Source organism: Anolis sagrei, chromosome X (genome assembly GCF_037176765.1).
Source record: "Anolis sagrei isolate rAnoSag1 chromosome X, rAnoSag1.mat, whole genome shotgun sequence".
In the NCBI taxonomy this organism is placed as follows: Eukaryota; Metazoa; Chordata; class Lepidosauria; order Squamata; family Dactyloidae; genus Anolis; species Anolis sagrei.
Genome location: NC_090034.1, coordinates 85100950 through 85117331, shown reverse-complemented (window position 1 = coordinate 85117331; position 16382 = coordinate 85100950). Strand labels below are relative to the sequence as shown.

At 43.5% G+C, this 16382-nt stretch overlaps 1 protein-coding gene across 1 annotated transcript in view; it reads left to right on the top strand.

The window, feature by feature from the left end:
• The window catches only part of STK40 (serine/threonine kinase 40), a 41086-nt gene that overhangs the window by 10303 nt on the left and 14401 nt on the right, over window positions 1-16382 (top strand). Inside the window, exons 2-6 of the mRNA XM_060784052.2 lie at window positions 3732-3851; window positions 5769-5854; window positions 9010-9153; window positions 12844-13071; window positions 15272-15324. Coding sequence (XP_060640035.1) covers window positions 3732-3851; window positions 5769-5854; window positions 9010-9153; window positions 12844-13071; window positions 15272-15324 — 631 coding nt within the window. The remainder of the gene's footprint in view (window positions 1-3731; window positions 3852-5768; window positions 5855-9009; window positions 9154-12843; window positions 13072-15271; window positions 15325-16382) is intronic.

Genomic DNA, 16382 nt, shown 5'->3' with positions numbered 1-16382 from the left:
GCTGTGTGCAGGGGTGGCCTGGGCTGGGCGTTGCGGTGGCCGATGGGCTGTCCTTGGCAGAGCCGGGCCGCGGCCTCTCCCGGCCGGGCCAGGAAGGCACGCAGCGGGGGCCTCCCAGGCAGCCTCCGCAGGTCACGCAGCATCCTGGCCCCCAGCGAGCGCAGCCGGCCGAGCTCCAACTCCCAGGCCAGGGCTTCAGCGTCAGCGGTTAGGCCGCGTTCTAGAACTACAGTTCCCAGAGTGCATTGCGTGTGTCCTTCCTCTCCTGGGCACTGCGCATGCTCAGTTGGTTTTTGTAATTGTGAGTTTGTTGAAATGTTGTTTGGAATTTTGATGAGTGTTGTGCATACCTTGTGGGTTGAGGTATGTGCACGGCAAATTTGGTGAGTTTTCGTCGGGGTTTTTTCGCGTTGTGCTGTCCCGTTGAACGCCCTTTCCCTTTTTATATATATAGATGTATGCATATAATGAATTCATGTCCTGGCATTGAATGTTTGCCGTATATATGCTGTGCTCCATCCTGAGTCCCTTTCGGGGTGAAAAGGGCGGAATATAAATGTTTTAAATAAATAAAATAAAATAAATCTGGGATGTAGACCTGCAAGAGCATCTGAAGGTAATGGGCATATGCCCAGAAATTAAAAACAGTGTGATGTTGTTCACTTCAGCGAGTTATTTCTCAAATATAGACATTCCCAAATTTAGGCGATCCTTCACCCTTTGGCCCATGTCGCCTGGACTGTCACTGCTTTTTCCTGCTCTGTTGCAAAACGCAGAGAGCAGTGGCTGACGTTTTGGGTTTGACAACAGGGAGCCTCTGGGGAAAGTAGTGATTCATAGACTCCTCCTCTGCCTCTCCGCCTGAGCAGCGTGGGAACGTCTCCTTGCTTACTTCCCTGTGTCGCCTCAGACATCTTCATCCACCTCAAAATCCCTTAGAGTTTCGAAAGCCTATTTCTGGTAAAGCGAGTCATTACCTTGTACTGTGTAATACAATTTTTGTTCCTGGGTTATAAATGTCATTTCCTAATTGGTTCTATCATTTAAAAAAACTGAAAAAGTTTATTACACTGCAAAAACTTTGGTTTTGTGGGAGGGACCTCCTGCAACACATTTTGCTCTAGTCTTTCAATGAATCGGGTCTCTATCAATTCAAAAGAGTTTGTGGCAGCCACAAAAACAAAGTTTCTGGAGTAGAACAACTACTTTCAAAATAAGGATGACAGAATTAAACACAAAATAAAACTTTCAAACCAGAAGCAATTTTTTTCAAGTTTTGTTACATAGTGTAATAGCATTGGAAGGTACCCCCAGGGGCCATCTAATCCACCCCTCTGACATGCCAGACTGAAGCGTATGTGAAGGGTAGTAAAGGTTTTCCCTTCACATTAAGTCCAGTCGTGTCCATTTCTGTGGGGTGGCTCTCATCTCCATTTCTAAGCCGAAGAACCGGCGTTGTCCATAGACACCTCCAAGGTTATGTGGCCAACATGACTGCATGGAGTGTCGTTAGCTTCCCGCCGGAGCGGTATCTATTGATCTACTCACATTTGCATGTTTTTGAACTGCTAGGTTGGCAGAAGCTGGGGCTGACAGCGGAAGCTCACGCCGCTCCCCGGATTCGAACCTGCGACCGTTCAGTCAACAAGCTCAGCAGCTCAGTGCTTTAACCCACTGTGCCAGCGGGGGCCCAAAAGTGAAGGGATTACTTGGAGTCATTTTTAGAATCATAGAGTTGGCCGATACCACATGGGCCATCTAGTCCAACCCCCTGCCATGCAGGTAAAGCACAATCAAATCAAAGGAAACTGTCCTGCTAAAGCAGGAGGTTGATAAGAGTGAGCCAAAGAGTGCTTTTGGATGTTGGAGTATTTTAGCTGTTTTCAAGCATTTTAAGGGATTTTAATTTATTTACATGTTTAATTCCATGTTGCGGATTTTAAATTGCATGGTCTTTTACTGCTGTGAGTCACTTTGTGTTTTATTCGAGAGATAAAAGTGGGACATTAATAATACTATGTAGCATGATTTTATCCTGGGTTATAAATGTCATTTCCTAATTGTTTCTATCATAAAAACTTGATTAAACCGCAAAAACTTTGTTTTTATGGTCTGCACAAAAGGTTAAGAATGGCACATTGAAAGGTGCACATTGAAATAGCAGCCAGAAAAAAATGAAGTTTCTAAAATATAGCAGCTATTTTCAAAGGAAGTACTGCACAATTTCACTTTCAATCCAGGAGCAGAACACTTTTCGAATTTTGTTACACTGTATTTATTGTGTCAGGAGTGAACCAAACAGTTGTATTGCATTAAAAACAAACAAACAAAACACAAAGTTTGCAAGCTTGGTAGTTGATTAAATGTCCTTTGACCAGTAGCTGGCCACTTGGAGAGCCTCTGGTGTTAATATAAGAAGGTCCTCTATTGTGCATGTAGCAGGGCTCAGGTTGCATTGTAGCAAGTGGTCCGTAGTTTGCTCTTCTCCACACTCGCATGTCATGGATTCCACTTTGTAGCCCCATTTCCTAAGGTTGGCTCTGCATCTCGTGGTGCCAGAGCGCAGTCTGTTCAGCGCCTTCCAAGTCGCCCAGTTTTCTGTGTGCCCAGGGGGGAATCTCTCATTTGGTATCAGCCATTGATTGAGGTTCTGGGTATTAGCCTGCTACTTTTGGACTCTCGCTTGCTGAGGTGTTCCAGAGAGTGTCTCTGTAGATCTTAGAAAACTATTTCTTGATTTAAGTCATTGACGGGCTGGCTGATACCCAAATAGGGGGTGGGCTGGAGATGTCACTGCCTTGTTCCTTTCACTATTGGTTGCTACTTCCCGGCGGATGTCAGGTGGTGCAATACCGGCTAAACAGTTTAATTTCTCCAGCAGTGTAGGGCGCAGTCACCCCGTGATAATGCGGCATGTCTCATTAAGAGCCACATCCACTATTTTAGTGTGGTGAGATGTGTTCCACACTGGGCATGCATACTCAGCAGCAGAGTAACATAGCGCAAGGGCAGATGTCTTCGCTGTGTCTGGTTGTGATCCCCAGGTTGTGCCAGTCAGCTTTCGTATGATATTATTTCTAGCACCCACTTTTTGCTTGATATTTAGGCAATGCTTCTTGTAGGTCAGAGCTTGGTCCAGAGTGACTCCCAGGTATTTGGGTGCGTTGCAATGCTCCAGTGGGATTCCTTCCCAGGTAATCCTCAGAGCTTGGGATGCTTGTCTGTTCTTAAGGTGAAAAACACATGTCTGTGTTTTAGATGTATTAGGGATCAGCTGATTTTCCCTATAATAATAATAATAATAATAATAATAATAATAATACCCTGGTCCAGAATAAGGTTGTCTGTGAAGGATTTAGTCCCAGGTTCCAGACAAAGCCACAGGGCACATGAGAACCCCTTCCCTGCTTTCCGTCTGTGTTTTCAATCCACCTCTTCTTTCTGGGTCCCCAAAATGGTCATAAGGGGAAGACTCTGGTTCAAATCTCAAGTGGTTTTTGGCTTTGTAGTCACTGCAAGTTTGTTTTTCCTGTTGGGACTGCCAGAGCTGGGATGAGAAGAAGCCTAGAAGCACTCTGGACACTGGTTTGTGCCAGGATCCCTTGCCCTGGTCACAGCTCACGGCCCCTGGCTCTCTTTAGGTGGTCACTGCCAATATCCCTATGAAGGCACAGATGCTCCATCTGGCTCTGACAAAGAGCTCTCTAACTCTTGTCTCTCTTTCTTCCTAGAACTCAGAATGAAACGGCGTGTGTCTGACCGAGGAGGAGGAGGGGAGACATCTGCCAAGGCACTCTGCCTGGGCATCTCCAGCAACAGCGCCGCCAAGCGGGCCGGGCCCTTCATCCTCGGTATGTTGGATTAAGAAAGGCTCCCATTTATATGGCTTCAACATGATCTCCAAGTCGTCTGTGGCCATCAGAAGTTGGTCACATTGAGAAGCTGGAGGGCATCTATTTATTTAATAGATGTTATGTTTAGGGCTTTGCATTATTACAGCTGAAGTATGCAAAACTGCTAAAAGTTCCTGCCCTTGGTAGCCCTGCTCAGATCTTGCAAACTCGGGGCAGCAGCCATGGCTCCACCTGCCATGTGGTGATATTATTACACTATGTCACAAGATTTGAAAAAAAAAGTCTGTTCCTGGTTCAAAAGATCTGGCCAGGGTGGTCCATGCCTTAGTCACCTCCAGATTGGACTACTGTAATGCATTCTACGTGGGGCTGCCCTTAAAAACGGCCCGGAAATTTCAATTGGTTCAACGAGCGGCGGCCAGGTTGTTAACTGGTGCTCCTCCTGTTTAAGGAGCTCCATTGGCTGCCGTTCATTTTCCAGTCCCAATTCAAGGTGCAGGTGCTTACCTACAAAGCCCTAAACGTTTTGGGACCCGCCTACCTGCGTGACCGCATCACTGTGTACGAACCCACATGATCTCTTTGATCATCTGGAGAGGCCCTGCTTGCGCTCCCGCCTCCATCGCAAGAGCGATTTGTGGGACGAGGGACAGGGCCTTCTCGGTGGTGGCCCCTCGACTCTGGAACTCACTCCCCAGGGACATCAGACATGTCCCAACGCTGGCAGTCTTTAGGAGGAGCCTGAAAACGTGGTTGTTCCAGTGTGCCTTCCCAGAATAAGGAAAATTCTTAGCAATATGTCCTCAAATGCACTTTAATATTGATTTAGGGTTGTCTGCGCGCCCTCATCTTTCTCTGAAAACCCTATTTTAATTTGTCTTACCTTGTTCGTGCCCAGCACTTTTTGATTTTAAATTTGAATTATTACATTTGGCCCGGCCATAGGTTTTTTAAATGCTGTATGTCGCGATATGTTATTGTTATTGCTTATTGTGTATTTTCTGTTTTGAGTTTTTTAAAACTGTTTTGTATTGATTATTGTTATTGCTTTTGTATTGTCGAAGGCTTTCATGGCCGGAATCACTGGGTTGTTGTAGGTTTTTCCGGGCTATATGGCCATGTTCTGGAGGCAATTTTTCTCCTGACGTTTCACCTGCATCTATGGCAAGCATCCTCAGAGGTAGTGAGGTCTGTTGGAAGTAGGAAAAATTATTAGGAAAACCCATTTTTCCTACTTCCAACAGACCTCACTACCTCTGAAGATGCTTGCCATAGATGCAGGCAAAACGTCAGGAGAAAAATTGCCTCCAGAACATGGCCCTATAGCCCGGAAAAACCTATAACAACCAAGTTATTGCTTTTGTTTATTGTATGTGTTGTGGGCTTGGCCTCATGTAAGCCGCACCGAGTCCCTTGGGGAGATGGTAGCGGGGTACAAATAAAGTTATTATTATTATTATTATTATTATTATTATTATTTCCTGTTTAATTGTGTGGTCATTACTTTGACAGTCTTTCTTCTACTCCAGAAATGCAGTTTTTGTGGCTGCCCCAAACTAGAGACTTGATGAGATATTCATTGAAAAACTAGAGCAAAATGTGCTGCAGGTTGTCCCTCCCACAGAATCAAAGCTTTTGTGGTTTAATAAACCTTTCCATGTGATAGAACCAATTAGGAAATGACATTTATAACCCAGGAACAAAAATCATGTTGCATGTTGTTGTTGTTTAATCCCTGGGCACATTCTTGAGCTGCCATTCCTCAAAAAGACCCTGCAGTGGCACCCAAAAACTATTTGGTTGAAAGACAATACCATAAACATCCTTTATATTTAAGCAACAATGTGAACACCCATGAAAAAAAATATACACTGTAAATCCATTCAATTCTGATGCTTTTGTGTGTGCTTCCAGGGCCTCGCTTGGGCAACTCTCCAGTGCCCAGCATCGTCCAGTGTTTGGCCAGGAAGGATGGGACAGATGACTTCTACCAGCTCAAGGTAAGCATCAGGCCTGTTGCCATGTTTTCGAACTACTCCGAAGAAAGGACATGTTGCAATTTGTATCTTGTCTACAAGGATAATGGGACAGAGTGGGAGAAAGTGAGGTGTAGAAATTTGGGGGATGGAACCTTTTGCAAAAAATTGGGCCAAGTTTCCTGCATCACTGAAGCAGCAAGACATGTATCCCGGGTCTCATAGTGGCAGAAACCCTAGTTTAAAATTGCAGATGCATGCAGAAAATCAATGGCACCATGGCAGTTTTGATGGCTGCACCAGTACAAACCCACTCATGTCAAGGCCTAATGAAACAAGGTAGTTCTCATTAATCTCATAAAAGCAAATGCCAACTTTTCTTGGCTTGCTTTGGCAAGACTCTGGGTAAAATGGTCACCCACAATTCATTTAAGGTCCTGGGTTGTTGTAGGTTTTTCGGGCTGTATGGCCATCTTCCAGAAGCATTCTCTCCTGACGTTACACCTGCATCTATGGCAGGCATCCTCAGAGGTTTTGAGGTCTGGAAACTAGGAAAATTTGATTTATATATCTGTGGAAAGTCCAGAGTGGGAGATAGAACTCTTGTCTCTTGAAGCCAGGTGTGAATATTTCAACTGGCCACATTGATTAGCATTTGATGACCTGACAATTAAAACTTGTGTGCCAGCTGCGCCCGTATCATGGGAAGTCGGATCTGGCCACGGTGGTCCACGCTCTTGTTACATCCCGGATAGATTACTGCAACGCACTCTACGTGGGGTTACCTTTGAAGACTGTTCGGAAACTTCAACTAGTCCAGCGGGAGGCAGCCAGATTGCTCACTGGAGCGTTATACAGGGAGCATACCACCCCCCCCCCCCCGTTATGTCAGCTCCACTGGCTGCCGATCCAGTTCCGAGCACAATTCAAAGTGCTGGTTTTGACTTACAAAACCCTATACGGTTCCGGCCCAGCGTATCTGTCCAAACGCATCTCCCTTTACGTCCCATCTCGGAGTCTGAGATCCTCTGGGGAGGCCCTGCTCTCGACCCCGCCTCTGTCACAAGTGAGATTGGCGGGGACAAGGAGCAGGACCTTCTCAGTGGTGGCCCCTCACCTATGGAATTCACTCCCCGGGGAGATCAGATCAGCAACATCCCTCCTTTCCTTCAGAAAGAAATTAAAAACATGGATGTGGGACCAGGCGTTTGGGCAATCTGGCAGATGAATAAGGGACTGTGACGATGGATAGGAACTGGACAAGGTGGAACGAAATATGAACTCTGGCGAACGCTGTGTCTGAGATTGGCTATTGATTGTGTGATATATTGTTGTTTTAATTGTTTTTAATTGTTGACCATTTAATTGCTGGTTTTATATGTATTTGTATTTGTGCAGGCACCAAGATGTGCCTGTTTGTAAGCCGCCCTGAGTTCCCCCCCCCCCCTCGGGGGTTGAGAAGGGCGGGGTAGAAGTATAGGAAATAAAAATAGGTGTGGCTTGTTACTGCCTGGGGGAATCCTTTGTTCAGAGGTGATTAGCTGTTCCTGATTGTTTCTTGTCTGGAGTTCCTATGTTTGAGTTTTATTCTTTATTTACTGTTATAATTTTACAGTTTTTAATACTGGTATTTATTTATTTATTTATTTATTTAAAACTTTTGTATCCCGATATTCTCTATCCCCATAGAGGGACTCAGACAGGGTAACAACAAGGATTCAATGCTAACAATACAATCTAAAACATCGTACATCAACAATAAATTAAAATCCATATAGACTAAAATACATAAAAGCCAGTTCGTCAAGATAAAATTATGTCCCATTCAGTCTGCATATGTGGTCGATAACTTTAGTCAATTGCCAGTCTCTGCTATCATTCTGGGAATGCCTCGTTCCATAGCTTCCTGAAGGTCAGGAGGGAGGGGGCAGATCTGATCTCAATCGGGAGAGAGTTCCATAGCTGGGGGGCCACCACAGAATATTTATTTATTTATATGTTTGTTTGTTTACAGCATTTCTGCCCTGCTCTTCTCACCTCCGCAGGGGGACTCAGAGCGGCTAACAGTGGCAACGATTGGATGCTGCAATAATTACAATTATAAAAGCAAAATAAAATCATACAATATAATAAATTAAAACAACATTAGTTATCCAATCATAAAGGCATTTCCATTATAACAACCGTCTGGTCCAATTCACTGTTCAGGTGCCGTTATATCCATTAACCAAAAGCCTGGTTCCACAACCACGTCTTCAGTTTTCTTCTGAAAGAAAGGAGGGAGGACACCAATCTAATTTCACTGGGGAGCAAATTCCACAGGCGAGGGGTCACCATCGAGAAGGCCCTGTCCCTCATCCCCACAAGCCGCGTTTGCAAAGCTGGTGGGACTGAGAGCAGGGGCCTCCACGGCAGATCTTAGACTATGAGGCGGAATGTAGAGGGAAATACGTTCAGACAAGTAAGCTGGGCCGGAGTCGTATAGGGCTTTATAGACCAAGACCAGCACTTTGAATTGTGCTCGGAAATGGACCGGCAGCCAGTGGAGTTGACGTAACGGGGGTGGTATGCTCCCTGTACGATGCTCCAGTGAGCAATCTGGCTGCTGCCCGTTGGACTAGTTGAAGTTTCCGAACAGTCTTCAAAGGCAACCCCACGTAGAGTGCGTTGTAGTAATCTATTCAGGATGTAACCAGAGCGTGGACCACTGTGTCTCTTGTTCCCACCAGACGCGATTGTGAGGGTGGTGGGACCGAGAGCAGGGCCCCTCCAGAAGATCTTAACAACCTTGATGGTTCACAGGGGAGAATACATTCAGATAGGTAAACTGGGCTGGTAGCCAGATTTTGTTCATTTTCATGATTTCTTCCTTTCCGTTGAAATTGTCCACATGCTTGAGGATTTCAATGGCTTTAAGGTCCAGCATTCCTTTCTGTCCATCAGTGCTTTAGACTCTGGATCGCAAAGTCAGGATGAAGTCTTGAAGGAAAATCTCATCCTTCCTCTTCGCTCTACACCTTCTAGACCTGGATATAGAGCAACCCTTTTCACAATCCATAATGTAAAACTAGCCATAATATTCCAGAAAGGCCTAGTTTTGAAGCTTGGGCCTCTGGATTCCTTGAGGAAAGAGGCCACTCTTTTCTACCCACTTGACCTTGCTACTTCCTTTCCCAAAGATCCTCACCTTGGAAGACAAGAGCGACAAAGGCACAGAGACCCAGGAGGAGCGCCAGGGGAAGATGCTGCTCCACACCGAATATTCCCTCCTGTCCCTTCTGCACAACCAGGATGGTGTGGTCCACCATCATGGCCTTTTCCAGGTAAGTTCTTCCTGGTCCTGACAGGGCTCTGAAGTTGGCAGCAACAGCTCGCCTTCAGAGAATATTGCATGGGCCACTGATCCTCAAAAGTCTTGTCTAATTCCAACATCTTCTCATCATGAGGGACTATAGCTCCCTTCATCCCAGTAGCCTCGCTGGTGAGTGATTGCAAATGCAGATTAGTACATCTGCCAAGTTATCAGGCTGGGAAAGGCTCAGCCAGCAAATTGTTTACATCTTTGTCTCTAAAACCGTCCTAATTGTTTCCACATGCTTTGGTCTCCTGAGACCAGAACCTCCTCATGATTTCCTTGTTGTTTTCTGACACTTAAAGGTCACTTGGACTTAGCTTGTGACCCACATCTGGCCCAAGCGAGATCCATGACCTTTTCAGTCTCTGCTTCTAGCAGGTGCTTGGCGAATTGTCGGTGGAGAGGGATTACACGATGTAACATGATTTTTGTTCCTGGGCTGTAAATGTCATATCCTAATTAGTTCTAACATAAAAATATGGAAATCCTGCAGCACATTTTGATCTAGTTTTTTAATGAATATGTCATCATAGTTTGTGGCAGCCACAAAAACGAAGTTTCTGGAGTACAACAACTACTTTCAAAGTAAATAACACTTTCAAACCAGGAACAGATTTATTTATTTTTTTTGAAATTTTGTTACATAATGTTACGTGCATCCAGTACGTTTCGGGGGAAAATTGCATTCGTAATCTTTTTGAAAAGAAAAATGATGTCATAACCTTTTGGCAAATGTGAATCTCCATGAACATCTGGAGACCACGTTTCGAAAATCACTAGTCAAGGAAAAGCATGATCTTGTTAGAAGTCAGCCCTTTTAAAAAGTGATATTCACAAGCATTCATGTAATAATAATGATCATCATCATATTTATTTATACTCCGCCACCATCTCCCTGAAGGGACTCGAAGTGGCTAACATGAGGCCAAGCCCAAAAATTACAGTAAGGCAAAATAAATACATACAACAAACAGCAACATCAAATAAAATAAAATAAAACTTCAAATGAAATGCTAAACAATAACAAAATAATATAGTAAAATGGCACACAGGTAACTCAGCTGTTAAACTGATAAGCCATGTCTTTGAACTGCCAGGGACAAAGACATGCCACTGCACTTAACTAGCAGAGTTTTAAAAACGTTTCTTTAAATTTGTGGTTGAAATTGCAGTTGCCCAAAACATATACTCTCCCTTGAAATCTCTTACTTTAAAATATGCACTCAGAGACAAAAAAACAAAGTCTTCTTTAAAAAGTAACAAATCTTGTTTACTCATGAACATCTTGTATTAATTCAGCATACAGCCATATTTCTTATTGATCTAATTACAGATGGGACGTAGTTTCTCTGTGTTGAGAACACAGGGAATCATTCTTAATCAATAGTCCATATTTATGTATTTACAGTATTTATATTCCGCCCTTCTCACCCCGCAGGGGACTCAAGGCTGATTACAATGTACATATACATGGCAAACATTCAATGCCATAGACACACAACATATATAGACAGACACTCAGAGGCTATTTAACATGAGGGTATTCTGGCCACCAGGGGAGCTGTCGCTTCACCGTCCATTTGTGACACTGATTAAGTACTTCCTCATTCCCCGTATGCTTGCTGGAGATTTTTTTATGGCCTCGTAAATTAGTTAAATTAGCCTCCCCACATAAGTGGTACCTAAATTTCCTACTTGACAGATGCAACTGTCTTTTGGGCTGCAAAGGTCGACAACAAGTTGCACAAAGACTCAGGGTCGGAGTGAGCTCCGACCCGGGCTGGCTTCGAACTCATGACCTTTCAGTCAGTAGTGATGCAGCTGACTCCCAGCCAGCTGTGCCACAGTCCCATAGTCCAAAGTCTTTAAGTATACAACTTATGAAAGTTGAAACTGTATAACTTTACTCTTTTTTTTCTTTTTAAACTTTTTTTACACTTTTAATTTTTGTAAAAATATTTTTACCAAAAAAAAACTTTACTCACTGCTTCTCAAAGAAAACATATAGTAAACTGTTACTGCATAAGTCCAAAAACATCTCCTTCCATTGAATAATAATAATAATAATAATAATAATAATTTAAAAACCTTATTTCTAGACCGCACCTTTCTCCTGAAAGGGACTCAGGCGGTTGAAGTCCAAAAGCATACTGTATCCACCTCCACTGAGGTCTAAAGGGAACTGCTAACATTGAAGTCCAAAAGCATATTGATAACAAAATTGAGTCTTGAGTCTGAACACGCTCAGTACAGTCACATGACTGTAGTCCCCCCCCCCCCCCAAAAAAAAAAAAAACCAAAGAGGTAGAGCCAAACATGGCTCTCTTCTCCTTCCACTGCAGCAGCACTGTTCTCATTGGTCTGGCAGAAAGTACAGCACAGACAGCCACAGCAAGTTATTCTAAAAATTACAAGATCTATAGCATCTACATTCAAACACTTCAGGTGCATTAACCTCATTGGTCCAAAGGCCCTTTCTTGTTACACTTTTCCCGATCTTTTCCCTCATTGGACAAGCAATCAAAAAGATCTCATTTCTCCATTCTGAGAATGGCCTTGGGTAGCAAGTTGTTCTCAAAGCAAATCTGCAACTCCTTCTGCCCCTTATCAGCAGGTGTCTAGATAACAAATATGCATGAGATTGAATGCACAGGATTCCAATCAAGGCTCTAGCTGACTTTTTCATGGTCATGTTGAGCTGGTGAGAGTGAATGCTGCAAAAGGCATCTGGTGCATGGTGGCTTATACAAATAGTGAATGTGTGGCTGGTGCTAGCCACTAACTATAGAATCCTAAAGATAGAAAGGACCCCAGAAGTCCAACCAGGCCAACCCCCTTCTTTCAGGCAGGAATACACCATCAGATCCCTCCTGACAGATGGCCATCAAGCCTGTCATTGAATCATAGAGTTGGAAGAGACCTCGTGGGCCATCCAGTCCAACCCCCTGCTAAGAAGCAGGAAAATCACATTCAAAGCACCCCCGACAGATGGCCATCTAGCCTCTGTTTAAAAGCCTTCAATGCCAAACAATCCTAGAGTTGGAAGAGATGTGATTGTGGTTTTCCTGCCTGGCAGACTGGTTGGACTCGATGGCTCATGTGATCTCTTCCAATTCTATTATTCTGTAAGACCATAGCCCAACCCCATTCTGTCCTAAAGGAAGACACCATCCATACCCTCCCAATAGGTGGCCACCCAGCCTCATAAACATTAGCAGGCTCATGGAGAAATAGGGCTATAGAATCAAAGACTCCTCAAGTTGTAAGGGACCCCAAGGGTCATTTAGTCAAGGAAGAAAGACACACACAATCATAGCCCTTCCAACTGATGGCCCTCCAGCCTCAGCTGATAAACCTCCAGAGAAGGAGGCTACTTTGGAATCCCACAGCCATCCAGCCTGTCACAGAATAACAGAATCTCAGTATCCTAGAGTTGGAAGGGACTCCCAAAGGACATCCAGCTCAGCCCCCTTCTGCCATGTTGGCAGAGCACAATTAAAGCCCTCTCGACAGGCTGAAACATCCAGCCTGTTTCAAAGCCTCCAAAGAAGGAGCCTCCACCGGAGTTCCTCTGTTGGGAAGTTCTTCCTCATGTTCAGGCATAGGCAGTTGTGCTCTTGCTTCCCTTGACGCTTCTGCCGCCCCTTGGTGTCTTCAGGACCGGGCCTGTGAGCAGGTGGAGGACTTGGAATCCAGCCGCCTGGTGCGGAAGGTAAAGAAGCGCATTTGCCTGGTGCTGGACTGCCTCTGCGCCCACGACTTCAGCGACAAGACGGCCGACCTCATCAACCTCCAGCACTATGTCATCAAGGAGAAGCGCCTCAGCGAGAGGGAGACTGTGGTCATCTTCTACGACGTGGTGCGCGTGGTGGAGGCTCTGCACAAGGTACCCATTCTCTGTCCTCAAAGGGGGAAGGATTGAAGTGGAGAAGAGGGACGTTGGTGGCAGGGGCCCTGATGGGAGTGCCTCTTGTGCTAGGAGGGCCTCATCATTGCCCTCTGTGGCTCCAGTTGACTTGTTCTTTGTTCATTTTGGCATTGAATGTTTGCCACTCTATTACTTTTGTTGTAAACCACCCTGAGTCCCTTTGGGGATATAGGGCAGTATATAAATAAAGTACCCATATATTCTGGCATATAAGACTACTTTTTAACCCAAGAAAATCTTCTCAAAAGTTAGGTGTCATCCTATACACGGGAGTCATCTTATATGCAGGAGTAGTCTTATACGCCGGGAGTCATCTTATAGAACGGGTGCTGAAACTTCCAATCCAGATTGGAGAATCTGTGGTTGCTGCGTATTGTGGGGGGGAGCTCAAAAATGGCAGTACAAGTACGGTAGAAGAAAATCCATTCATCAAGATTCGTGGACTTAATGCGGTCCCGATGGTGAGGTGAAGGGGTGCCTCACTGGAAAGGTGTAAGTGAAGGGCGGAGCAAGATGCAGCCGTCCGGGGTGGCCGGGTTATAGAAAAAAGCTATAGAGTGGCTTTGGGCCTAGAAAAACACAACTCTTTTACCTGTCTGGCCTGCCCTTGTATCCTATTACCGTACCTCCTCCTCTACCTCTCAGATCTCGCTCCTGAAGACTGCAATGAAGTGGTGCAGGTGCAAGATCTGAGAGGCAGAGGAGGTACAGTAATAGGAAAATTACTGTATTGAAATCAAATCTGATGCTTTTAAAAATTTTATTTGGTGTGTGTTGCAAGAGGGGTAGTCTTATACGGCGAGTATATCCCAAATTCTGTATTTTAACTGGAAAAGTTGGGGGTCGTCTTATACACTCAGTTGTCTTATATGCCGGAATATACGGTATATTATTATTATTATTATTATTATTATTATTATTATTCACTGCTAAGCCATGTCTCATGATGTAAAGCCCTGAATAGATTAGAATAGAATAACTTTATTGTCATTGTACATTGTGCAATGAAATTAAATGCCACCCCCAATATGCATTATATATGTAGAATTACGAAACAAAGCACCAATCCTTTCACATTCTAATCACTATTGCATAACCCCTAATGCCACATCAGTGTAAAACCAAAGAGTTCAATATAGTCACAGCTCTAGGGAAAAACGATCAACCTATTTGTCCTTGTGTTTATCATCCTATACCATCTGCCAGATGGTAATCATTCAAAACAGAAAAATATCCAAGGTGAGATGGATCCTTAAGAATATTTATTTATTTATTTGCTGCATTATTTATTTGCTGCATTTCTCCCCCAAGGGAACTCAAAGCGGTTTCAGACATAATAAAGGCAAAATTCAATGCCGTACATACATGTGAAAACCAAAACATAATAGCTAGATAATAAGATGTAACTATAAATTTAAAACCTAACCATTTTAAAACATAAAATAATGTTTAGGCATAAAACATAAAAATCATAACATCAATAATATAATAGCATTTATATTAAAACCCACCCATAAACAACACAATTTAAAAACAGAATATTCTGAGCCTTCTTAAGGCATCAAAAATGGTGAAGTTCTCCCAAAGAGGGGAGAGGACAACCGATAATTCTCTGGAACACCTTCCTATCTGCCTCTGTACAATTAGCAAACCATGCTCAGATGTAGTAGGTTAGAACACTCTCTATAGCACAGTGGTAGAAAGTCACCTGTAGTTTTTCACTCCGTTGTTGGTTCCTTTAAAGTCTTAGATAATACAATTTCTCCTGGGTCCTCTTAACCAACACAGCTGCAGTATGAACACAGCCCAAGGTCAAGTTCTCCGAAACATCGCATCCAGAAACTTAAAACTGGCCACCCACTCCACTCGATTTCCATTTATAATCAAATGCTGAATTTCTGGTCCATTCCTTCTGTAATTACTTTAAAACCCTTGGTCTTATTGATGTTAACCAAATTATTGTCCCTGCACCATGAGAACAGCCGATCTACCTCAACAGAGCCAGCCAAGGGACCTTTAGTTCATTCCATTTCTTGGAAACGCCATTGTGGGAGAAGATCAGGGGAAAGGGGTTGAGTCACATTCTTCTCTTTTGCCATTCTCTATCTTCTGGCATTCCTTTGCTCTTAACAATTAAACTGCTCCCTTGTCATTGCAGAAGAACATCGTCCACAGAGACCTGAAGCTGGGAAACATGGTGCTGAACAAAAGGTGAGACCCTCTTGAAATTCCTGCAGGTTGTTACTGTGGCTGTCCGTCATGATCCTAGGATTAGGGTCTGCCAGGATTCACATATTTACATATATTCTAGAAGCAGAGAATTGTTCTCAAAAGAAATCTGCTCTCATCCTGTCTAGCTATCTACATGGGCCTAGGTAATGAGATACTGAAAATTAACCTCAACTTGTAGCTTCTAGAATATACTTGAATCCCCATTAGCACTTTGTACCTTTGTTAAACAACATTAAGTAATAGTATACTACCACAGGATGAATATATCCTAATCATAGGATCCTGGCAGATGACGACCTTAACAAATGGTAGCAGAAATATCCTGCAGAGATTCCAAACATATCAGCGCAGAGCAGTATGGCTATCAGTGGACAATAACATACTGTACAACCTATAAACTATATGTCAGGCTTAAAATAACAATATACTATAACACTATTTTTATTCCCATGTTATAAATATCATTTCCAAATTGTTTCTATCATAAAATATGGAAAAAAGTTTATTAAACTGGAAAAACTTTGTTTTTGCGGGAGGGCCATCCTGCAGAACATTTTGATCTAGTTTTTCAATGAATATCATCATAGAGTCTTAACCAATTCAACAGAGTTTGTGGCAGCCACAAAAATGGAGTTTCTGGAGTAGAACAACTACTTTCAAAGTAAGGACCACACAGTTAAACAGGAATAACACTTTCAAATCAGGAACAGAACATTTTTCAAATTATTATTGTTGTTATTATGATTATTTATATTCCGCTTTTCCTCTCCATACAGAGACTCAAATTGGCTCACTACAAAAAGTGTTGCAATACAACTTAAAATATACAAATATGCTAGCATTAAACACGATGAAAAGCTTATAGAATCACAGTAGCCCCTGGCGATCTTAAAAAACTTCTTCTTTAAAAGCCTGCCTGAATAAAAAGGTTTTAACCTGCCACCTGAAGAACAACAAGGAGGGGGGCATTCCCTGGGCAGGGAGTTCCAGAGTCGAGGGGCAGCCACCGAAAAGGAAGGCCGTGTTCTCTTGTTCCC